The 26504-nt window shown below is 35.3% G+C and overlaps 1 protein-coding gene across 17 annotated transcripts in view; it reads left to right on the top strand.

Annotated features, from left to right (window-relative positions):
• DOCK9 (dedicator of cytokinesis 9) overlaps nt 1-26504 on the top strand; it is a 390530-nt gene that overhangs the window by 235557 nt on the left and 128469 nt on the right. For 16 of the 17 annotated variants that reach the window (XM_074191947.1, XM_074191940.1, XM_074191945.1 and 13 more), the window contains exons 6-13: nt 352-447; nt 1345-1479; nt 8675-8849; nt 9602-9669; nt 23704-23778; nt 23886-24026; nt 24725-24928; nt 25951-26073. In XM_074191947.1, the coding sequence (XP_074048048.1) occupies nt 352-447; nt 1345-1479; nt 8675-8849; nt 9602-9669; nt 23704-23778; nt 23886-24026; nt 24725-24928; nt 25951-26073 (1017 nt within the window). The remainder of the gene's footprint in view (nt 1-351; nt 448-1344; nt 1480-8674; nt 8850-9601; nt 9670-23703; nt 23779-23885; nt 24027-24724; nt 24929-25950; nt 26074-26504) is intronic. The other variant, XM_074191938.1, reaches the window with a different exon arrangement.

Here is a 26504-nt window from a genome sequence, read left to right as displayed (position 1 = left end):
TCAGGGACAATTTGGGGCTGTCTGCGATGGAGAATTCCATCTGTATCCAGAGAAAGAACTGTGGAGTTTGAACAAAGACCAGGGACCTTTAATTTAGGAAAAAAAAATACTGATATCTTACTGTCTGATCTTGCTATCTCTTTTACTTTGTTTCTTCCTTAAGGATATGATTTCTCTCATCACATTCAATTTGGATTAATGTATACCATGGAAACAATGTAAAGACTGGCAAATTGCCTTCTGTGGGGGGTGGGGGGAGGGAAGTAAGATTAGGGGAAGAATTGTAAAAATTCAAAGTAAATAAAATCTTTAAAAAATAAAAAAAAAGAATTATTATGTTTTCCCTTCTAGGATGCTGCATCTCTTGGATCTCAGAAAGGTGGCATAACCAAACATGGATGGTTATACAAAGGCAACATGAACAGTGCTATAAGTGTGACCATGAGGGTAAGGCAATGTGTCATTCTGAAATCATTTTGTCCTTTGGTGTTGGTGCTAGAAATGAATGGCTGCACTGGATTACATGAACAAAACAGCACTGATTCTATTGATCAGTTGTACTTAGTTTTTCCTAGCTCACCCTGATCATTTTATATATCCTCAACAGTTGCGACAATTTGAAGGTGACATCTAAGAGAGCTGAGATTTCCTTCTCTGAGATTTCTCTTTTCAGGGAGCAAATCATTATTCCCCATGCTGTGTCAGTTACAGAATGTAAATGTCTTGAGTTGAATTCAGCTTTTCCCATGACTGAAATAATCACTACTAAATGAGTTCAGCTCTCAAAAAAAAAATGTATAAATAAAGTAGTTAAAAAAGAGAAGACATGAGTTATTAGTACAGAAAAATAAGAAGACTGGATAAAGGTCAAGATTAATAATTATGACTGTAGAAAGGAAAGGGTAAAAATAATAAGAAAATGGAAAAGAAAAAAGTAAATGTATAGAAAATAATAGAAATGCTGATTATGGTTACTTTCATGCTGGAAAAGCAATGAGAAATGTGATAGTGTACACCATTCTAGTAATTTAAAAAATATTATTACTTTCATTCCTTCCAAAATGGAATTGATACTATTGCAACTTGATAGTAATATTACATCATATTTCTATTCCCTAGAGGAGGGAGGTACTTCTTTCATACAGAGGTATCTCTATATAAATAAATAAGCTATAGTTTTACTATAGCTCTTTGTAAAATCTGAGAATGTTTGCTTCATCTGAATCAGTTTTGGAGCTCCTTAGAATAATAATTGTATATATTATAGTTTTGGTTATCTGTAGAAATAATGAGATCTTCATTTTATTTTGAAATGATGAAAAAATGTATTTTTTTTCCTCTTAGTCCTTTAAGAGACGATTTTTCCATTTGATTCAACTTGGTGATGGATCCTATAATTTGAATTTCTACAAAGATGAAAAAATCTCTAAGGAGCCAAAAGGATCAATATTTTTGGATTCTTGTATGGGTGTGGTTCAGGTAAATTTTGAAATAATTGCATTATCAAGTGTTTTATCATTATTGTTTTTATTAAATTGTGAATGTGGTAAAGCAATATTAATATTGGAATGTTATATACATGCATTCATTTAAAAATCATTGATTAACAGTTACGTTCAGATTTTACTAAGGTACACAAGGATGTCTAAGATATGAATGCTGTCCTCAACAAAGTTTAGTGGGGAGATAAGACAAATAAACAAGTAACTGCAATTCAAGACTGAAATGTGGTAAGGGCCTTAAGAGAGATACAAAGCCAATTAAGTGGGAGGATTTTATTTTTCTAAATAGGGAACAGAAGGAAATTTTTTTTTAGCCATAATATGGAGAGAATACTCAGCAAAGATAGTCTTCACTTCCCTCTCTGTAATGACCATATGCTGCTATAGCCTCAGAAACAGCAGTTCCCAAGTTCTCATGAATGTGTGTGTGTGTGTGTGTGTGTGTGTGTGTGTGTGTGTATTCTTTTATAGATATTCCAATACAAACTAATAAAGGAGAAAAGGTTTATTTAGATGCTCTTTGAGGCTGCTTTGGAAGGGGCTTTAGGGTTGTTTTTGAAAGAAGATGAAATTTCTGGTAGTTTTTCATTGATTTTGCCCAGTTTCTTTATCAGACTCAACAGGAAAATATGGATTCATTGTTCTTGGTAGCTTCTCCCAAAAGTCAAAATAGACAATGATATCATTTCAGTTCATCTCCTTAGGTACTAGCCTGTCATATTCTACTGCCTATCTATGTACATTTTTATTGTAATTAGAGTTGGAGGTGATTTTTGGAGATCATCTCAGTTCTTTCATTATTCTGATAGGAAACTCTTGGGCAATGAGAGGAACGATTTCTAGCAGAGCCAGGAATTAATCCTAGGTTTTTTGACTTTAGCTAAATGCTTTTCATAGCATACCATACCATGCTCTCTTTGTGTGGGACTATTCAACCTCTAATTTTATGTGATAATGGGGCTATTCAACCCTAATATCACCACCATTCATAGTCATCTCTATATCGGCCTCTTCATTTTTGATGCCCAATACATCTTACTAATCTAGTATGTTGCACTACTCTATGGTTAATAAGAGTTTGGTGTGTTTTTTGTTTTTGATTTTTATTAATGAGTTTTATATAAATATCTCCTATTGGCTGAACCACCCTAGGAAATAGCTGCCTCTATTAATTATGCAGTCAGGAAACCTGGAGGTATCTACAGCATTGATAGAGAACTTTCGTGATTAGTTGCTTGGACTATGTAGCTGAGCACAGCATCTTGTGTGGGATTCCTTTAGTAGGCATTCCAATAGAGCTCAGTTCTGGAAACCTTTCTGGCTACTTTGAGTTGACCTTTACAATGTTAGCATTAAAAAAAAAGTTTGAAGAAAAACACATGTTATTGTGTGTGGTATTTGGCAAGGCAGCTTTTGCAACCATAAGTAGTAAGAGCCAGAAAAACAACAACATTCTGGCTGATTTATTATGTTAATGTGAGAACCTTTGCTATGTGGACAGCACAATATGTAGATATTCTGTTGGATGATGGAATTAGGGAGATCTTTAGTATATGTCTTTCAAGGTTCAAGTAACATTCTTTAAAAGAAAACTCTTCCTTCATACTCTTATAATGAGGGCATGGCAGAGTGGGGTGGTTATATGTTTATTTCTTTCTAATAAGTTGCATCAGGTTTTTGAAAAATTATTAAAATAATTCAAGTTTTCTTAAAGACAGAATAATTCAATGTCTTACATACAGTTGACTTTCTAAAACTCCTTGGGAATAATCAATAGAATCTAAGTGCTTGTTAAGCATTTGCTTATTTTTTTAAATTTTTTTTTTTTGCAAGACAGTGGGGTTAAGTGGCTTGCCCAAGGCCACACAGCTACGTAATTACTAAGTGTCTGAGGTTGGATTTGAACTCAGGTACTCCTGACTCTAGGGCCAGTGCTTTATCCACTGCATCACCTAGCCACCCCATTTGCTTATTTTCTACCACACACAATAAGATGTATTATGGTTCTTTTAGAATAGAGATTCTTCATTTTTTTTTTAAATGACCTCCTTTGGTCTGGTGAAACCTGTGACCCACTTTTCAGACTGTGTTTTTAAATAATTGAATACAAAGTTAATTTTTAGTTAGAAATTAATGAAAATAAAGTTGTATTTTTTCCCATCCAACTATATTAACCTCCTGGAAATCTGTGCATGAATTCCAGGCTAAACTCCCTTGTTTTAGAATCACAGAATCTCTGAATTGGAAGGTAACTATTAGTTATATTTAGTTCTATCCTGTTGCTTTAAGGGTGAGAAAACTGAGACTTGGCTATATTCACACAGCTAGTCCTAAAACTACCCTTTGTAAAGCATCATTTTCTATCAGGTCTTCTGGGTACTTTTTTTTTTTTTTGCAAGGCAATGGGGTTAAGTGGCTTGCCCAAGGCCACACAGCTAGGTAATTACTAAGTGTCTGAGGCCAGATTTGAACTCAGGCACTCCTGACTTCAGGGCAGGTGCTCTTATCCACTGGGCCACCTTGCCACCCCTTCTGGGTACTTTTTAGATTGATACAAACTAAAGGGGAGGGTGGCTACGTGGCACAGTGAATAGACCACCAGTTTTGGAGTCAGGAGGATCTGAGTTCAAATCCAGTCTCAGACACTTAATAATTACTTAGCTCTGTGGCCTTGGGCAAGTCATTTAACCCTATTGCCTTGCAACCCCCCCCCCCCAACAATACTAAAGGTGAAAGAGAAGTTTACTTCTTGCTCCTATGCAGAAAATCAGGTAACATTTATTGTTACTCTTTACATATTCCTTTCTATTTCAATAAGGAGCAACTTCCAACTATTAATTTTTGTTGTTATGTAGTTGAAATACCCAAATTCTTAAATGGTATTTAGGTAAGACTATATTGTTCTTGAGGAGAAACTTTAAAAGAAATTACTCTAAAATATAACCAAAAATCAACTTTCTACCTTCCCTTGTCTCCCATTGAGAGAATACCCCCCCATAATACCCTTGTAACATATAGGCATAGGCAAGAAAACAAATTCCCAAATTTGTCAGGTCTCAAAAATAGGTTGAGAAATTACTTAGGAATTTACCACCAATTCCATCGAGAAACTTTTTTTTAGAAAATAGATTTAAAACATCTAATATTAAAATTGTATATATCATTTCCAAAATATCTTTCATAATTTAAGGAAAGCATAGCATTTCTTCTGGTTAGACTCTTTAGAAATAATGTTTGGGTTTTTATTAAATTATGTGAATTATTAATCTGAAGATAAAATATAAAGTATGAATGTTTTCATATTGTAAGTATCAACCATAGTGAATTATCCCATGGACTGGTTTATTTTAACTCTCCCCCCCTCTTTTCATAAAGAAATATTTGTCTAAAATCTTTAAATTTTGTTTAGACATAGCCTATCAAGAGAAGTATTAAAAATGCATTTATGCATATAGTTTGCTTTTGCACTATTTAGTCAGGAAGGCTGTTTTGTCACTATTCATTGATAATACAATTGATGCTAATATGTATTTTGCTTGTTTCTATAATTGAGCATTTGCATTCATAGAAAAATATTTCTTCTTCCAAAAAATGTGTATATACACACATAAGAATAATAATTCAATTTAATTCAACTAATTTAATTTGGCCAGCATTTATTAAATGCTTGCTATGAAATTCACTGGGGTATATGGGTGTTCAGGAAGGACTAGCACTGCTAGAATGAGGGCTTGCTGAGTCCTTTTTAGGACTAATCATCCATTTTTGATTTCTACCTAAAACTCAATTCTCACATGTGGCTACAAGAAACTGTAGCACGCACAGTAGGCACACCCCAGTAATTCATATCTGTAGATGAGCTGGACCAGATTGAGATAATTGATGGACCACCAACCCATTGGTAGGAGGTTGTCTACCTTTACATGTTCCAGTTGGCCATGAAGGAGGATGAAGCTGGTGCTGAGGTACACTTGTAGTATGGTTAGACATCAAAGTTGCCATGGTCATCCATTGTATCCTGGGTCAACAGCAGTTGTCCTGATTTGTCTTGCCACTAGACTTTAATGACATAGGGAAAGAGTGAGGCAGATGATTTTGTGTAATACTGCCTTTTTTAAATTCAATTCATTCATGAGTCAAGACATCACCCTTTGAAAACAAAGGACAAACAGGTAGAAAATGTCTTCACTTGCAAAGACTTCAGTATCAGATAGGAGAGTTAAACACATATACATATTGGGATGGCAGAAGATAGAGGCCAAAGAAGAAGTTCAGAAAATAGTATATTTTGTATACTTGGATATATTTCAATTTATAATACTTAGTATTATTTATTGTGATATATAATATAGCAAATTTGAGAAGGGAAATGAAATGAGAGAAGACACTTGAATTTGATCTTTATAGTCAGTTTATGCAAGTAGGTGGAAGTAGAAGAAGCCAGACTGAAATGTGGGAGACAAAAATAGAATAAAATCAAGGAGAGGCAGGTAAGAGTGAGACCATGGGAATCTTTTCAGAAAGAATTTGTATTTTGTACTTTATGCACAGGGAATCTCGGAAGACTTTTGTGCAGGTCATTGACATTATCAGGTCTTTGCAGAGATTATATTTGCCTTTCTTTGTTTCCCCTAGACTTTAATACAATGTCTAACTTACAGTAAATACAATAAATACTTATTGATCTATGAATGACTGGATCACGTGATTAGAGAGGAGAAAAGAACTGTAAAGTGGGTATTTCTTTAATTAATATGCTATATAATAATAGAGGAAAGATTGGAGAGGGGAGAATGGATTCAAAAGGAGTTTGACTTGATAAAACATGTCAATTCATTGGGTTTGAGGAGGTAGGGAAAGTCAAAAGGTGATGCTAAGATTTTTTGATTTTGGTGATTATAGAAAATAGTGATAGTATCATCAAACAAAATAGGAAAGTTAAGAAGAGAAGCATTTCTCAAAATAGGAGGGAGTGATTAATGAATTCAGTATTGGAAATGTTGGTGAATTTGGGATGCTGATATAACACCCAAATAAAGTATCAGACAATTGGAGAAGTGGGAATAGAATCAAGATGAGAGATTGGACTAGATATATAGTTTTTCCAGTCATCTGCCTAAAGGTGATAATTGAAGTCATGGGAGTAGATGAGATCATAAGGCAGAGACTATTTATGTAAAGTGAAAAGGGCTAAAGATATATTACTTTGGGGGACAACTTCATTTAATGAGTGGAAAGATGAAGATAAGCATGTATGGGTGAAGTCCTTAGAGAGCCCTATGTCTTCATACTCTGAAGTAAAAAAAAAAATCACCACTTTAAATTCAAGCTTATGTACCTTATCCATAGTTGGATTTTTTTTTCACTTTCTACATATGGCAACATGTTTCCAAATATTAAATTAGGAGTGTTTCAAGAGTATACTTATTTCAAAAAAAAAAGAATATACTTATTTCTAATTACCACTTAGACCATTTTCCTTCCTTCCTTCTTCCTTCCCATCTTTCCTTCCTAACTTCCTTCCTTTCTTCTTCCCTCCCTCCTTCCTTTCCTTCCTGTTTTTTCTTTAACCTGATAATATTAGTTAAAGAAATATATACTTTACTGTTCTTTCAGATATCTAAAAATAATTATGGTGTATAGTCAAATTATAAGATATTATACTTTTATTTGTAAGCCCAAGTCCAAAGTCATACAAGTTAATGGGAGAACTGACACTAGAATTTTTGTCTCCTTTTTCTTACCTTTGTATTAGATTTCCATAGATATTTTCGAGTATTTACTAAATATGTTAGCCTTTGAAATCTTTAGAACTGTTAGAATATTTTATTGTGTAATTTGCTAGCACTCCCTTTCCAGTTCCACAGGACACTCCCATGCACCCTACTAAAGGGTGGGGGGAACAAACAAACCCAATAATAACCAAAAAAAACCTCCTCCATCTCTGACTTCCTGCTTCCTTTCCTGACTTCCTTCTGAAGGTACAACTTAGTTCTGCTTTGAGCCAGGAATCTGAGATCTGCACCCTGCTTAGCTTGGTCTCACAAGAAGCCCCATATCATCCCCTCTTTTTTATGGGGTAGGGTGAGTCCAGATCTGTAATTTCATCTTTGATATTATATTGACATATCATCTATGTGGAGAACTCTATTCCCTGAAGCAGGGTATTCATAATTTATTGTCTTAGAAATTTGCTGAAGACCTTGAGGTTTTTTTTTTGTTTGTTTGTTTTGTTTTGTTTTGTGTGTGCTTCAGTCTGCATTCTGAAAACTATCAGCTCTGTCTCTGGGGATGGATAGTATTCTTAAGTCCTTCAGAGTTACGACTTTGAGATGTTAAACAACTTACCAATATATGTCAAAGGCAGGACTTTGTGCCTCCAAGGACAGCCTTCCATCCTCATACTACACTGTTTGCACTGTCCCTTTAATTGCTGTATTATGAATTTTCACTTTTTATCTCTTTGTGTAAATATATTAACATTTTTATGCTTTCAGTAGGTATAGAGTCTAGAAATGAATAGGTAAAAATAATATAAGCAGGGAATTGGGCAGGTATCTTGTAGTTGAATTAGGGCCTAATTCAAGATGTAGAGCTTAATTTTAGAAATGGCATATAAATTACTTTTTGAATATAGGAATATGGACTGTACCTGTGATTTTATTGGTGTAAGCAACTGGTAGTTTAAGGAACCCTCTCTAACCAATACAGGTTAGGACCCTCTGGACAATTCTTTTTAGGTTTTTTTTTTTGTTTTTTGGCAAAGCAATGGGGTTAAGTGGCTTGCCCAAGGCCGCACAGCTAGGTTAATTATTAGGAGTCTGAGGCTGGATTTGAACTCAGGGACTCTTGACTCCAGGGCCAGTGCTCTATCCTGTGTGCCACCTAGCTGTCCCCTGGACAATTCTTAGATATCTAAGTCTCCAGTATTGAAGTGACTTGTGAGGTTCAAATAGCAAGTTTGTGTCAGAATTTCTTGGTTCTGAGTCCCAACTCTCTACTGCATGATGCTGCCTGCCTCTGTTTTACATATGAATTGTAATCAATTTGAAGTTCAATTTAAATAATTTGGAAAAGTTTTTCTGTTCAGATTTTCTCAGTGTTAAAGAAAAAATCAATCCTCTGAAATTTCTGAGTGGTAAAAATGAGTGGTACTTTTTTTTTCATTTTAGAACAATAAAGTCCGGCGCTTTGCTTTCGAGCTCAAGATGCAAGATAAGAGCAGTTATCTTTTGGCTGCAGATAGTGAGTTGGAAATGGAAGAGTGGATTACAACACTGAACAAAATCCTGCAACTCAATTTTGAAGCAGCAATGCAAGAAAAACGTAATGGAGAAGCACACGAAGGTAAGTCATTCAGGCTTGACTTAGTGATAGTTATAGTATATAATATGAACTATTACAATACTGTAAGCTGCTTGAGGGCAAGAACTGTCATTTTTGTATTCCCCAACTCTTAGCACATAGTAGGTGCTTAATAAATTTTTAATTGATTAATTGATAATTGAAAGATTTTTCTTGTCTCTTCCTTCTCCTCTCCCATTCCCTTCCCCTCCCTCCCTAACCCCCAGTACTTTTTCTCTGAGATTACTTCAACTCTTTGAGGGAAAGGACCTCTATTTTTGTCATTGTTGTTTTATATATCCTTTGAATTTACTGGCATACAGTAAGCACTTCATAATTGCTTGTTGACTGACTAATTGATTCTTTAGGGGTTGAATTGTGAAGAAGAAAGTAGAGTCTAGAGGAAAGACTTATCTTATCAGTCTTTCTTTCATTCCATTAATGTAACAAGAGGCTGCACAGGACCTCTCCTAACAATGAAAGAAAGTGATAAGATGCTTCTGCAGCATTTATTTTTTAAATAGGAGGACTTCACTTTCTTAGGTATTTTCAAGTCAAGGAAATGATCTCTGCAGAGTTTGCTTGGATGACTGGATCAGACTAAACTGGTGGGGAAAACCCATGATTCATTACTCCTAATTAATGTTATGTCTAAATCCAACAGAGTGTAGAGAAAAGAAATTACCCTCATATCCCTATGTAAAATAAAGCATTTTTAATTGCCAGAGACTGAGATGATGTATTTTGAATTGTAGATGATGAACAAAGCAAGTTGGAAAGCTCTTCCTCCGGTTTAGATATTTACCTGCCTGAACTTGCCAAGGTAATCATTCTTTAAAGCTTCTAGTATTGGTGGGATGAAATTCAGATGTTTCTCTTATTTGTTGGAAATTAGCATTATGCCAACTGGACTTCTTAGCAGTTAATTTTCTATGACTTATGTTTATTTCTGTATTTATAGGTGAATGATATAAACTGCAATGTTGTTAGATCAAAAATTTTTTTTTGAGTCTCAGTATATTCGGCCAGTTACAATAAACAGATACTCATTGGTAATCATAGCTTTTTAAAATATAATATATATATGTATATATATTTCCCCTCATCAAATAGTATTTTGCAAAAGCTAGCAGAACAACCAAGACCCTGTTGAATTTTTTCCTCATGATTATAGTACTTTGCATTTCTCAACTTTCTCTGTGCTATCCTCCATGAATAGACTTAACTCCACTGGAGATAATTTTTTCATTCAAACCAAAAGAACTAAGGTCTAGGTTTGCCATTGAGGACCATTGATAAATATCTCTTGCCCTAGGTCATTATAACTTTTTACCTAGTGTTTGCTGGTTCTTTAAAACTTTTTGATAAAGAAGAAAAGAGAATATTATCTTTATTTTCCCTTTTCATTTTTTTTTTCTTTTTTGGAGGGAGAGAGGAAAGTTCACATGATGAATTAAATTTTGACCCTGAATAAATGTCATTTACCAGTAATTACCATGTAATTTTAGTGCTGCTTACATATTTGATGGTGGTACTGTGGATAGAGTGCCCAGCCTGGCGTCAGAGAAGACTCATCTTCCTGAGTTCAAATCCAGCCCCAGACACATACTAACTGTTTGAACCTGGGCAAGTCACTTAACCCTGTTTGTCTCAATTTCCTCATCCATAAAATGATCTGGAGAAGGAAATGGCAAACCACTCCAGTGTCTTTGTCAAGAAAACTCCAAATGGGGTCAAGAAGAGTCAAACATAACCAAACAATAACATATCTGATAGATTGTAATTGATTTTTTAAAAATACAAATAACAGAATACTGGCTTGAAAATTTGACCTTCATTTTAAAACACAGCTACTTTTCTCAAATACCAACTGTCCTCCTACAATAAAAATTTAGGTACCTAAATTTCTTTAGGGGTGGGAAGTAACCATAGTGTCTTTTTTAGCACCTACCTATTAAAAGCTAATTTTAGTGCTTCCATTGTTAGTTCATGTTTCCATGAAGTTGAGGTCAAGCGATGTTTTGGTTCCCTACCCTAGGTTTCTATCTTAGTACTTTAAGAATCATTCGATGCTTTTTTCCCTCCTTTTTATCACCAAGATTTGCTTTACCACTGTTGTGTTACTATATTTTGAAAAATCATGAATACTTTTGAATCTTCATGATATGTTCTTAGCTTACTGAAATATGTCTGTAAGAGACTGGAATCCCTAAAATTGTGTAAAATTTAGTCTATGAACCAACTTGTTGCCACCTACTAGAAAGAGTCCTCTTTTAGAGCCCACATGTTAAATAGCTTCCTGTTGCTAAATAGTTAAATAGTATTTAGTTGCTACCTACTAGAAAGAGTCCTATTTTAAGCTTAAATGTTTCTAGCTCTAACAAACTCCCCTGAGGTCTTGAATTTTTCATCCAAGATTACTTCCATTGCCACACATTGACAGAAAATTGTATCTTTCAGGAAGATACGACATCCCTAGCAAGCCTTTCCATGAGAGGCCACTTTTCCTCTTCCCCTGACTCACAAAGGCTAGAAGGAAAGATGGTCTTAACCCTGTTTCCAGACCATTCCTCCAACGAAAACTGTGAAATCCATTTATACTCCAATTTTTTCAGTCATCTGTCCTCTCAATTTTTCTTCAGGCTGTCATAATCACTTATATGTAGATCATGGTCATCCTTTCCACTTGGAAATATTTTATTATTGAAGCCTCTAACAACAGAATCATAAATTCTTCTCTCTTCTCTATTCCAGGGACCTTCTTTACCCTATTTAAGCCATATGCCAGCATGGCTTTGCCATAGACCTCATAATGCCTCAGTTTTGAATTTCTTCTAAGGTCCAGAACTTTTCATTTCTGATCTCTCACCAAAATCTTCAGTCATTTTACCCCGACCATTCTTAGTCACAGAAATCTACTCTTCACTCTTTTTATAAACTCCAGCCCCTTTAACTCATCTCTAAACCATTGCTCACTCTAGTTTTACTTACCTACTTCCTCAGCCTTGATCTCTTAGTTTTATTAGTTTCTAATCTTAGAATGCCTGGCTTCCCTGAATTGCTCACATTCTCTTGTTCCTGTGCCTTGATGTGCCTGCTTGCTCCAGGACTACTGAGGATGTGTGTGTGGGGGGGTGGATAGTGGTGGTATGGTGGTGATGATGATGATGGTAAAATAGCTAACCTTTATTTAGGACTTGAAGTTTGTCAAAGTCCATTTTATCCATCCAGGGTAACTGGATATTGTCATGAAATTGAACTTATCTCACCCATTCTTCTCTGCTATTTCATCCTATTTTACCTTTATTGATCTCTCTCATCCACCACAGCATATATTCCATTTTTTTTCTTTACTCCCCTTTTCAAGCTTCTCATTTAAAAAAAAAAGATGGCCTAGACTTCTCTTTAGATAGTGACCATCAGAAAATAACTTTTCTAAGTTGCCCACTAGCATCACTGTCATTACATGCATTTTTCTTTTCCTATCACACACTAGACACATTTTAAATGTTTATTAATTGGTTAATTGTTTGGTCTCAGAGGAGATTTCCTTAGTTTTTGCTAATGTAACAATTCTAATTAATCTCATTGTTTCTGCCTCTCCCAGGACCCTTGATCCTACTGTCATCCCTCATCTTTTTTTTTTTAATTTTGTTTTAGAAATTTTTTTTCAAGGCAATGGGGTTAAGTGGCTTGCCCAAGGCCACACGGCTAGGTAATTATTAAGTGTCTGAGGTCGGATTTGAACCCAGGTACTCCTGACTCCAAGGCCAGTGCTTTATTCACTGCGCCACCTAGCTGCCCCTCTATCCCTCATCTTCTTTATAACTTTTCAATTGTCTCCTTTCTACTGGTCCCTTCCCATCAGCCCTACAAAATATATTCAGATCTCTCTAAGACAAAATAAATGTTTGCTTTGGCCCCTCTATTCTTTTTTCTTTTTTTTTTTTAGTTTTTTTTTGTTTTTTTGTTTTTTTTGCAAGGCAAATGGGGTTAAGTGTCTTGCCCAAGGCCACACAGCTAGGTGATTATTAAGTGTCTGAGGTCGGATTTGAACCCAGGTACTCCTGACTCCAGGGCCTTTGCTTTATCCACTGCGCCACCTAGCTGCCTTTTTTCTTTTTTTTGTTAAATAATATTTTATTTTTTCCACCTACAGGGAAAGATAGTTTTCAACATTCATTTTTATAAGATTTTGAGTTCCAAATTTTTCTTTCCCCTGCCCATCCCCCTCCCCAAGATGGCAAGTCGTTTGATATAAATTATGCATGTGTAATCATGTTAAACATTTTCACATTAGTCATGTTGTGAAAGAAGAAATAGAACGAAAGGGAAATGTCATGGAAAAAATAAAAAACTAAAAAAGTGAGAATACTATGCTTTGATGGGCATTCAGACTCCATAGTTCTGTCTCTGGAAATGGATAGCATTTTCTTTCATATGATTCCTCTTTTGCACTCTATGGTTCCATCTCTCTTTTACATTTATGTAGAGTCCTAAAGTACAATTGCTATCTTGTTGGATCGTCATAAGAAATCCTAGGAGACAGGTTCTATTATTATCCCCATTTTATAGATGAGGAAACTGAGGCAACTTATTCAATGTCACACAGCTAGTAAGTATCTGAATTAGAATTTTAACTCAGGTCTCTTGAACTTCAAGTCCCAGTACTGTTGGTAACTAGACTATCTAGTTGTCTCTGTTTCTTCACTGCCCACTCTTTCCTCTAGCTTCTTGTGGTTCCATTTGAATTTGTGTAAATCAATAAATCTGAAACTAGCACACTGGTATTTGAGATTAGCCAATACTTTATATCTCTTGTACATTTACAAAATATTACTCTTTTCACAATAATCAGGGTGTATATGACATCTTCCCTTCTAGATAGTGAGCTCCCTGAGAAAAGGAATTTTAAGAAAAAATTACTTTGTATTTTGTAAACATCAAAATAAGATGAGCATTTCTATTTGTACAGGAGAAGAGAAAAATTAGTTGTACATGGAACTATGGTTTTTTAGAATATTTCAGCTTGTTTTCTTTTAAAATATAAAAGTTCAACTTGTAACTTTCAAAGCTGTCCTGCTTGACTATGTTTCTTCTTGACCTTCTTTCTCACTTCTTTTTTCCTGTGCATCTAAAATTGCTTAAGTGATCCTCTTTTATTCATTTTCGGGATTACTAGCTCCTGCTCCATTCCATAACAGGAAGAGTTAATGGCTTTCTATATTGACTATATCTGAAGCTAGATGAATTAACCACCTGTCAAGAGTTAGAAGGAATTCTTCTTTATCTGTATTTTTCATCAGTTCTAAATTCTTTCAAAGTTATTTCTCTTTATAGTGTTGTTATTGCCCAAATGGTTCTCCTGGTTTTGCTCACTTCACTTTGCCTCATTTCATACAAGCCTTTCCAAGTTTCTCTATAAAAAAAAAAAATCCTTTCCACTCATTTTGTACTAAGTGGCTACTGTCATCCTCTCCTTTTCCTCATCCCCTTCCTTCTCACCATACTACTCCCTTCCCTCTCTCAAAGAGAGCTGAGTGATTTTGTTGTGTTGTTATTTTCAGCATGTCCAATTCTTTGTGACCCCAATTTTGAGTTTTCTTGGCAAAGATACTTGAGTGGCTTGCTATTTCCTTCTCTAGCTCATTTTATAGATGAGGAGGAACTGAGGCAAGCAGAGTTAAGTGACTTGTCTAGAGACACACAAGCTAGTGTCTTAGGCTGTATTTCAACTCATGAGGCTGTCTTCCTGATTCCCCAGTTCTCTATCCACTACATTCATTTATGTTAGAAGGACAAGACAGGTAAAGATCATGGATCCTGACTTTAGGAAACTTGTAATCTAGTTGGTGGGAGCTAACTTGTGGTTCAGTTTAACCCCCAAGCAGTTGCTCTGCTCACCTACATCTTGAGATGTGGGTCCTACAATAGTATCCGTTGGTCTATTTAACTTTTATGTTTGCATATATAAAGTGGAGTAGGAGCATTTTGGAGGAAGACAGCTAGAGGTTGAATTATATCAATTTATCCAATGCCATCATTTTCCAGAAATTTTAGTGCACAAACATCATTGCTACTTAATAGAATGATTCCTATTCTAGAACCAATATTAAATAGCCAGAAATCTAAACTTTGCTCCTGTCTTTGAACTTGCTCAGGGGCCAAATAACCAGCATATCTTAAGTACATTAGTTCATGCCTTGGACTTTCAAGTCTAGTTCTTTTTCTCCTACACCATGCTAAGATGAGAGAGTATATATTATGAAGGGAAGGAGAAACAAGTAAAATAATGAATTTTTTAAACGTCCAGACAAAACAATAAAGGAATGTAGAAGATTGGAAGTAGGTGTGTTGTTTAGATCTGAATTGGAATAGAAAAGAAATAGAACAATGGGGTAATGAATGTGGGAATTTGTTAGGAGTATAATTTGATTAATCCCTGTTCCTTTCTGCCTCTGCCCATGCTTCCTGTTGTCTTTTGTATTTCCTTTGTGACTGAAGTATAACTATGCAGGATATGATTGACAGGAAGTTATTTGGTCAAAAAGTAATTATCTCATTTTCTAGATATTCCTAAAGATTGCTTTTGCTTGTGGGATGAGTCATGTGACTCTAAACCTTTTGGAATATTTTACAGGTTAATAGAGCTTTATTACTTGGTCATGTAATGTTAAAAATTGTCACTTTATAGATTAGGTGACATGTCCTTTCTATACCCAAAGCTTTCTTTTTTTATTTTCTTTTTTTTTAACTTTTATCCTGTTGTCTTATCTTAGTCAAACATGATTATGTCATTAACATCTTATAGTATCTTAGTTATATAGTATTTTTATCTATAACAATATGAACTGTCTTAACCTTTATTTTAGTACTTTAGGGATCTGTTATTTCATAGGTAAGAAGACTCCTTTTGCAGGTACAGACTGCAACTCCTTCCACATCTTAGTTGAGACTTTATGAGTTGATATGGCTGACAACAACAACAAAAAACCCAGCTATCATTTTATGGTCAGTTTTCTGGTGATGAGCGTATCCAAACCTAAAGATCTTGTGATATAGTAAAGAGAGGTTGATGAAGCAGGGGAAAAAATCTTGGATTTTAATTCAAAGGATCCCAGAATTTGAATTCTCTGACACTTAATATGTGACTTCTGCCAAGGCTTTTAATTATTCTACGTCTCATTTTTTTTCTGTCAGCTGAGTAGATTGGACTTTTGTTGTTCTTGTAGTCATTCAGTTGTGTCTGACTCTTTGTGTCCTTATGAGATTTTCTTGGCAATGATACTGGAGTGATTTGCTACTTGTATCTCTAGTAGATTAAGGCAAACAAAGATTAAATTGATTTACCCAGAGTCACACAACTAATAAATGTCTAAGATCTGATTTGAACTCAGGTCTTAAGCCCAGTGTCCACTGAGCTGCCTAGTTACCTATCACTTGAGTTCAAATCTTCCTAATCATCAGCTATGTGAACTTGGTCAACTAAATTAACCAACCTCATAGGACCTCAGTTTCCTCATTTGTAAAACAGGAATAAAAATATGCATAAAGTGCATCAGAGGGTTATTGTAAGGAGCAAATGGGACGTGTATATTATAGGAATAGGGACTGTTCCTGTGTTTTCATTGGTATATGGAACTACCAAGTGAAGAATTTCCTTTTACTAATATAGATCAATACCTTCTCTGTGACTCATAGTCAGAGTTGCCTAAATTGTTGATATGTTAAGTGACTTGCCTAGCTGGGGTCATAGAGGTCTTCCTCTCTCCACCATGCCATGCTATATATAAATTCTATATAAATATTGTTTATTGGAATTAAATTAGCTCAGCATTTTTCTTCTAAAGTGGATATAGTCTATCATTTGGACTCTAAGTCTTTAGTTTTAAAGTGTGCTTTAAATAGTGCCTGTAAAATTATAAGTGCCATATAAATATTATTACTGTTATTGTAAATTGATGGGATCTGCCAGTTTTTGCTGTACTCGAGTAACTTTTAAGAAACCATTATTCTTTTTATGTAATAAACATTGAATTTAGTCTTTATTTGAAGCTTATAAATTTATATTTTGATTATTGATTGAATAAATATATAACTCCTGTCACTACCATCTTACAAAATTAATATTTTGAAAGTTAATATCCTCCAAGGTTATCATGGGATAAATGATGGTCAGAGTTTACTTGTCTACTAGTCTTTTTGTCCATTGTTGTCTTCTAATTAAACAGCCAGCATTTTAGTCTCCTAGTATTTGCTTAATACTTATTTAATAAAGGTAGTACAATATCTTCTGTTTGTCTTTGATTTAGGTGATATCAGAGAGTTTGTTAGTCAACTTCTGTCACTATTTTGTCTAAAGACATACTCAAAACAAAACAAAACATACACATTATTTTCCCCCTAACAGTTTCTCTACTTGTAAGCTTGAGTCTCTGCCAAATGAGAGTTATCTCCCTCCTATATTATTTTCAGCATATTTTGAAAACAGTATATTTGGTTCTGTCACTCTCTCCCTACCTTAGTTTTCTTTTTTGAATGCAACCCTATCTAGCCAGTTTCTACTTCATTATCATGCCTTCTAATTTGATTTAACAAACATGTCAAGTGATGATCCAAAAGAATTGTGTCTTGCTCTTTTTTAACTAAGTAGGGACAGTATGAGTCTCATAATATTTAGAGTGAGCTACTTCTCAGAGTCCTTTGCTCTTAGTCACTTCTATTTTTTTCTCTGATTTTCTTTATTCTCACCCACCCTGTATTTGCTTTCTCCCAGAAGGGTCATTTCCTTTGCATTTTGAGATCAAGGAATTTGATAGAATTGTGATTGAGAAGGTAGCTAATCTGACTTTTTAAACTGTATTATGTCTTATAATAGTCTTAGATACCTTCAAAACTGAATAAGAACCAGAACTGGTTGTGGTGGTCCATGCCTGTAGATCTTGGTGCTGGGAAGGTTGAGACTGTGGATTGCTTGAGCTTCAGTATGTTAAACCAGTAGGGTATCCATATTAAATATGGCATCTATATACTGACTTCCTGAGAGCAGAGGGGCTTCCAAGTTGCCTAAGGAAGAAAACCTGATCAGATCAGAAACAGAACAAATCAAAATTTCTTTGTTTATCAAGAATGGGATCAGCCCATTAGTGACAGCTACACTTCCAGCCTAGAAGACTCGGTCTCAAAAAATAATATTTTTTTAAAAAGAACTTAGAGATGATCTAGTTTATTTTAAAGGTAAGGGAACTGAGGTCTAGAGATTAAAGGAATTGTCTAAGATTGTACAGCTAAATAAGTAGCAGAGCTTAGATTGGAAATGAGACTTCTTTAAATCTAATCTACTGCTTTTCCCCCCACCTCCACCCCAACTCACATGTGACATCTAGTCTAGGTTATAGAAGGGTATAAGAAGCAGGGCTCTAATATTAGCACCCTGTTGGTTTAGGTTCAGTGATGAGAAGAAATAAGATACTCACAAGTGATTTACTTTGCCATAACACAGCAAGAATGATTTCCCTGCTGTTCTCCTCTGTCCCCCTCTCATTGATTGTCCCTTATCTTTCTCCCTGAGGAATTGTGTCTAGTCGATAGAGCAGGATAATATGAGCACTGCTGTGCCCCCCCGCCACGCACACACATACATACACTCCTTGGACTTCAGAAGTCAATATCCAAGGGATCAAGACTCCACTTGTCTGGAACTTTTTTGTTCTTAGATGAGTTGGAAGTTGTGTCAGGGAAGCCTGGGCCAGTTATTTAGGCTGATCAGTTTTGAGAGGCAGCTTGGTTTTCTTTTAGGTAAAGCCTCCCCATGTTGTTGGTGAAAAGAAGGGATGGAGAATATTCCTGGGGAAAAAAGAATATAATTTTTCTCAGAAGTATAGAAATAACTTGTAAAGGAACTTTAAAGAAAAAATAAATCTTTAACCAAAAAGTTCCAGTAAATTTTCAGGATCCAGCCTTCTCCATTTAAAAAACATGAAGTGAACAAAGTTTTTTTTTTTCCTGACAATTCATCATTAGAATGATTACTTTTAATGTAGGCTGTAACTTTTCTTATTCTTCCATATTTCTCCTGATTTTTACAGCAAGACTTCTTGAAATAATAACTTATTGCCTATTTCCCTTCGCTGTCTTAGAATTCAGTACTCTTTCAAGATTAGACTTTGTACCTAGCAGTGAAATTGCTCTCTTACTACTACTCAGTGACTTCTTACTTGTTAAATACAATTGTCTTTTTCCCCCATTAACTTCCTAGACCATTCTATGTCATTTGAGACTGCTACTCAACCTTTCCTTCTAAATTCTCTTTCATCCTGTAGTTTCTGGAATGCTTCACTCTACCGATCCTCCTCATACTTTCTCTACCTAGTCCTTTTCTGTCTCTTTTGCTTGATCCTTTTCATCATCCCTATATTTTTGACATTTGTCTAATTTCTGTCTACCTTGCCCAACCTTCCTTTCCCACCTCTAATCTCCCCAACTCCTTGTCTTCCATTTTCTGTCATGCCATTCTCACTCACTCCCATGGTTCCAGCTATCTGCATAGTTGAGACATATATATCTTCACCCCTGACCTCTGTTCCAAGCATCTGACTTTATCTCCATATCCTTATAGGACATGTCACAGTTGATATCTTCAAAACTTACTTTACATGTCCCATTAATGTCTTTCTATTTTATTTTATTTTTTTTACTATGACTCTTTTTCAATTCTCTAACTCAGACATCAATCTCCCCGTCTGAAGTCTTTCTTCAGCTCTTAGATCTAATCACTTGCCACATCCTGTTTCTTCTTCCTTCTCATTCTCTTGCATCTATTCATTCCTTTTCATTTCCTCTAGTTCCACCCTAGGACAGACCCTCATTATCCTCTGAAATTTTGCAATAACTTCTTAACCAGTCATTCCACCTTCATTCTATACTCCTCCCTTTCCTCCCATCCCACCTATTTCTTTCATATTGCTACCAGGTTAATCTTCTTCATGCCTTAGTCTTTTCAAAACAGAGTTTCTTTCTAAGGAAGCTTATATTGCTTATGAAATAGTTTAAAGCCTTAATCTACCATTCAAGGCCCTACAGCGTGACATGCTTTTCGCTTCCATTCATCCATCTTTCCAGTCTTATCTTGAGCTACTCACCTTTATGTTTCCTTTTGTAACCAAACTAAGACAATTAACCAACACTCAGAGACATTCCTTGTTTTCCCATCTTTGGATTTGTTTTCCTTCCTTCCCTGGCTAGGATGCCCTTTTGAAATCTTACCTGTCCTTGGAAGCCCCATTTACTTCATGAAGCTTTTCCTCAATATTCTGGTGAATAATTGTATTTCCATATTCTGTTCACCCTTTAGGAATCATAGTCTCATAGACTTGGAATAGAAAGGTACCATCAGATCCAGTCCTCATTTAACAGAGGAGGAAACATACTTAAATAATTTAAGTAACTTATAACTTAGAAGTTTCTCAGCTAAGAACAAGTCTTCCTGACTCCAGGTCCTGTGCTTTATCCACTGTACTAGAATGTCTCTTAATAATCTTCTCACATAATTTTTCTACCTCCACAGAGGCACTCATTATTTTGTGTGTGTGTGTGTGTGTGTGTGTGTGTGTGTGTGTGTGTGTGTGTGTTTTAATCTTGATATAAATTTCATAAGGGCAGGAAATCTGTCTTGCCCAGTCTTTCTATCATTCCCAGTGTCTATCTTTTCTTTCTTTTATTTTTTATATTTAAGGCAATGGGGTTAAGTGACTTGCTCAAGGCCACATGGCTAGGTAATTATTAAGTGTCTGGGGTCATATTTGAACTCAGGTCCTCCTGACTCCAGGGCTAGTGCTCTATTCGCTGCGCTACCTAGCTGTCCCCTGTAATCTCTTTCTCAATAAATGTTTATTGAATTGGATTTGCCTGTAATTATTAAGACCTAGGGTATATCTCATATTAATACCTATATCTCTATAGTTCTAAAGGTTGCAAATTCCTGACTCTTGCCTATTATGACTACAGATTTTGATCTCACTTTTCTGTAAAATAAAGACATTAAGCAGACAAATTCTGAGGTTCCCTTCTAGCTCATAACCCTGTGATTTCTTAGCCTTTCTGAGACTGTTTTCTGTTATGTAAAATGGGAATTATGATTTTTGCCCTTTCTGTATCACAGTGTTATTGTGAGGATTAGATGAATTGCTTTATGATTGGAAAGCATATGAATTATCAACAATAATTATCTTATTATTCTGAAAGCCATAATACTTTTGCAGTAGTGGAATAGGTCTTCCTCACCTTGTAAAAACCATTTTGTTTCCATAAAGTAATAAGGAGGATGAGTAGGGAAAAAAAAAAGTCAAAAGTAGTTCTTCCTTTGAAAAATTGCAGTTTTCCCCATTCCTGAGGGAATATAAAGTTCTATAAACAGCTTTTCCCCCTTATCTGCTTTTTTATTCTTCCCTTCTTTATATTTTCATGTTTTCCCTTCCACTTCTTTTCCCCCCCAAGTATATAGTGTTTGATGACGGAATGTTGTGGGCTCAAGGTTGCTTATAAAAAATCTATTGCATTTGCTCTTCCTCCCCTTCCCCTAGATTGGTACTATTTAAATATCTAGAGAAAGAGTACAGGTTGTTATTTTTGTACCAAGACATTTCTGTACCAGGAATATTTGGGGATATCAGTCCTTTGGCAACCTACTTGTGGCAATGAATTTTAAATTATGTCTGGGTCCAAAACCACCTCTCTTTTTAGACACCCTGTTTTCCAGAACTAAGATCCAGTAAGCAAGCAAACTATCCTTTGTGCTCTGGGTGAACTTTGCTGCAACTAAATCACAAAGCTGATGGTCTCCGAGCCTCCGGCAAGCACCAACAGTCCAAGACATGAAACCCTGCTACAAATGGATTTTTTGTTACTGGACAAAGTTGCCTCACTATTGCTATTATGCCCCCCCACTGTTGTTATACTACAGTTGGATTCTTTGTCTAGCCACAAATATATAAATCGAGGTTTAGCCCCACTGCCCTAGGGTCTGCTACTAGAGGAGGCCCCGACACGTGTCCAAATTCTCTCCCTCAACAGAATAAAGAAAGCTTTTTGCTTTTAATTTTTGTGAGCTTTTTACTATTTTTGACTGTTGAAAAAGGTTGCAAAATCTCTGTGGTCATTTGTTACAAGAAACCAGGAATAGTAAGTGCTCAAACTGAAAGGGACTTTAGGATCAGTTAAACCAATGCCATCATTTAAGAGATTTAAGAAACTAAGGTCATGACAAATTAAATAAATTATCCAAGATTGAATGGATTCCTTGTGATATTTTAAGTAAATTTATTGTAGGGCTTTTATATACTAGAGCACTGTGCTAAGCACTGTATTTTAGGGCTGTCCCATTAACCTTTGGTGGTCTACTTTATTATGGATCTCCATGCCCAATGAGAAGAAGGCTATGCTTATTGCCACTTTCCAAAACCTAAGCAGAAGAATTAGTTGTGATAAGCATTGTCTCCCAAATGACATTTGAGCTTTCATTCATTAAATATTTTATGAGTTCTTAAAAATGTGTAAGGTCCACCTTCCCTTGAATGAACTTACATTTGTTTTGTTTTGTGTGTGTGTGTGTGTGTGTGTGTGTGTGTGTGCGTGCGTGTGTGTGTGTGTGTATTGCTTCCTCTGAATAAAATAAAAGCTCCTGGAGTGTAGGGAATTTTGTTTTTGCATTTATTCTTCAGTTCCTATATGATAAAGTCTGTCATATAGTAGGAAGGCACTTGTCAATTGGTTGATGGATTGATTCTATTTCTCTCTTCAATAATGCCTTTCCTCCTCACCTCTGATTTTTTTTAAGGTTTTTGCAAGGCAGTGGTGTTAAGTGGCTTGCCCAAGGCCACACAGCTAGGCAATTATTAAGTGTCTGAGGTCAGATTTGAACTCAGGTCCTCCTGACTCCAGGGCCAGTGCTCTATCCACTGCGCCACCTAGCCTCCCCCTCACCTCTGCTTTCTAAAGAAATACCATCCATCCTTGAAGTCTGCCTTCCCTTTGAAGCCATCTCCTGCCCATTTCAGCTCATTCTTTTTACATTCAACCCACTTTTTTTTTTTTGCAAGGCAATGGGATTAAGTGACTTGCCCAAAGTCACACAGGTAGGTAGGTAGGTAAACAATAAAGTGCCTGAGGTCGGATTTGAACTTGGGTCCTCCTGATTCCAGGGCCAGGACTCTATCCATTGTGCTACTTAGCTGCCCCCTCAACTCACTCTTAACTGAATTTCTACTGTCAACTCCCATTATTAAACATTTAATTGTTCTCTAATTGTTTTATGTATTATATGTTTAATATTCTATGTCTTGAGGGCAGTGACCATGATTTATATTATCTTTGTACTTCCAACTATACTTATCAGTATGTCAAATATATGATAGGTGATCCAGGAGTGCTGAGTAGCTTACACTGGTGGGCATGAATTGATTGTTAAATTTTCAATGTTATCATTTACATCTTATGATGTGTCAAACACTATAAATCAGGGCTTAATTATTTTTTGGTTATTGTCTAGATTAAGAAAATGATGGAGAAAAGGTCAATAATACACATTAAATTTTAAAGTATGTTGCACAGGTATTTTTTCTTTCTGGATAGCTGATTATTAAACAATTCATATTACTACCAGGTTACCAGGCTTATTATTACTAATAATATTTTAATAATATTATTAATACCAGGCTTATTGCTAGTGATGTATAAAATCATTTACTATTGACTCTTTTAAGGTTTTAGATTAGGAAAGTTGGCTACACATTTGTATGATTCTATGAAAATACTGAATGACAAAATAAATGTAACCTGTTGTTTTTCTTATTAATTGTAGAGTACCCGAGAAGCAGAGATCAAATTAAAAAGTGAAAGTAGAGTTAAACTCTTTGTCTTGGATCCAGATGCCCAGGTGAGAAGTGTGTTTTGTTTGACATGTTCCGAAGCCAAGCAGGGAAATTACATATGATAAGCATTTTTAGATGTTGGTATTTATCATTGCCTCATTTTGTTTTTAAGAAGCTTGACTTTATGGGGCTTGAACCTGAAGTGAAGCCATTTGAAGAGAAGTTTGGGAAAAGGATTCTCGTCAGATGCAACGATTTGTCTTTTAATTTGCAATGCTGTGTTGCTGAGAACGAGGAAGGACCCACAACAAATGTAATTGCTTTTGAAAATATGTTTATCTTTTCTTTTTTTATATGACGTTAGAGACATTCAGATCCTTTCAACAAGACAAGCAGTCCAGCCTGGGAATCTCCATTTCTCTACACTGAAAGTTTAGAAATGCTTTCAAAACAACCATGGGCACAGATGTAGCCATGGGCATTGTTCACCTCCAAGGTCAAGATGGAAATGAATGATAAGATGTTGGTTTATGTTGGATGCCTTTGATGTTTTAAATTTAAGGCTTTATCAGAGCCATGATTTATTTTCTTTCTTTTTTTTTTTTTTTGCAAGGCAAATGGGGTTAAGTGGCTTGCCCAAGACCACACAGCTAGGTAATTATTAAGTGTCTGAGACCAGATTTGAACCCAGGGACTCCTGACTCCAGGGCCAGTGCCTTATCCACTACGCCACCTAGCTGCCCCTATGATTTATTTTCTATGGATTCACATAAATAGACTAGGAGTAGAGTCAAACAGTATTATAAATTTGGTTCCTTGCACCTATTAAAATTTAATATTTTTCCCACAGAATAATACTGTTTTTTGTATAAATAATTAAGAAAAAATAATGCATATACTCAGTTTTAGTAGCTTTTAGCCTGTATTTTTTCCATGAACCAGTGTTGCCTTTTCACAATTTAGGTAATAAAAATGGTAATCAATATTTTGTTCCTTCCCCTCCATCCCCAGGTAGAGCCTTTCTTTGTGACCCTCTCACTGTTTGATATAAAGCATAATAGAAAGATTTCTGCTGATTTTCATGTGGATTTGAACCACTTCTCAGTGAGGCAAATGCTACCTGGCCCACCCCAGCACCTGGTGAATGGCAGTGGAGATAGTTTACAGAGGATTCAAAGTTTCTTTCATGAAGCCATGTTGCAGTATCCTAAGCAGGTATGAGACAAAAGTATCACATTAATGATATCAATGCCCTTTTTATTAGAACAGCTTTAGAGATGGATGCCAGATATAACAGAATGGGTGGCATCCACCTCTAGAATTGCTCTAATATAATTAGAATAGTGGTGTTTAAGAATGGGAATAAAATTTAAATTTCCATCACTGAGTCATAGCATTCTTCATCACGATTTTAGGGATAGTGTGATTGACCACTGGAGGAAGAGAAAGAAACTGACTTGAGGGAAAGGAAGGAGAAAGAGGTCTTTCTCATTTCCTCTTTCTTACTTTAGAACTTTCTTTTTACTTTTTCCCCTTCAAAACTTGCAAGTTAATTGGTATTTTCTGTTTGTTACCCAGTTCAACATGCTGATTGTTTCTTTTAAAAAATATTTTAGTTGTTTTATTTTTAATTTATGATTAAAACATTTCCATAAAACAGTATAATATTAAAAAAAAGTTGATTGCTCATGAAACTGCAAATCTGTTATGTATGGCTTGCAATTCCTTTTAAACATATGATAAAGTTCTCATGTAAATGTCTTTTTTTCCCCCCTTTTCTTCCTCTCCCCCCCCACTCACCCATGGCTACTGTTAGACACAAATAAGTATAATGTATACATATTTACATATATGTGTAAAATCATTCTGTACATACTTCTATCTATCAGTTCTTTCTCTGGATGCAGATAGTGATTTCTTCATTTTGGGTATTTCTAATAGTCAAAATGACCCTTCACTCAAAGTTGTTCTTCAAACAGTATTGCTATTCTATATACAATGTTCTTTTGATTCCCCTCATTTTTCTCTTTGTTATTTTGTGCAATTCTATCCATGTTTTTCTAAAATCATCAAGCTTATCATTTCTTAAAGTAGGTAGTATTCCATCACAATCATACTACAATTTCAGCCATTGAACCATTAATAATTAGAATCTGTCTGTGTCCCACTGCTTTAGAAATTTATGTGTGATTTGTGTAATGTTATATTTTTGGAAAAACATGATATTTCTACTCCAGGGAATATTCTCAGTCACGTGTCCCCATCCTGATATATTTCTTGTGGCTAGAATTGAAAAAGTCCTGCAGGGAAGCATCACACATTGTGCTGAGCCATACATGAAGAGTTCAGACTCATCTAAGGTAAGAGATTTTTTTATACTTTGGGATGAGAAAAAGAATGAAGAAAAGTTGAAACTTTTGCATATTTTAAGTTTATAGTCCAAATGTCCAATAAGATTCAATTTTGATCTAATGTTTGCATTCTAGTTCAACATATATAAATTGTGCTATGTGCTGGGAACATCAAAGCAAAATAAAAAGGAAGCATTGCCCTCAGGGAGCTTACATTTAACTGAAGTGTTTACTAGCATGTAATATTCCCACTCTTATTTCTCATGTTGGTAATAAAAAGAGGAGAGAGAGAGAGAGAGAGAGAGAGAGAGAGAGAGAGAGAGAGAGAGAGAGAGAGAGAGAATACCAAATTCTACTTGTCCTACTCTAAAAAGGCATATGTGAAGGTAGACTCTGTCACCCAGAATATCCAGATTTAAAAAAAAAAAGTTTTGCTCACT

This window comes from Macrotis lagotis, chromosome 6 (assembly GCF_037893015.1).
Source record: "Macrotis lagotis isolate mMagLag1 chromosome 6, bilby.v1.9.chrom.fasta, whole genome shotgun sequence".
Taxonomy (NCBI): Eukaryota; Metazoa; Chordata; class Mammalia; order Peramelemorphia; family Peramelidae; genus Macrotis; species Macrotis lagotis.
The sequence above is the reverse complement of the archived record's forward strand: the minus strand, read 5'-3'. Positions and strand labels throughout refer to the sequence as shown.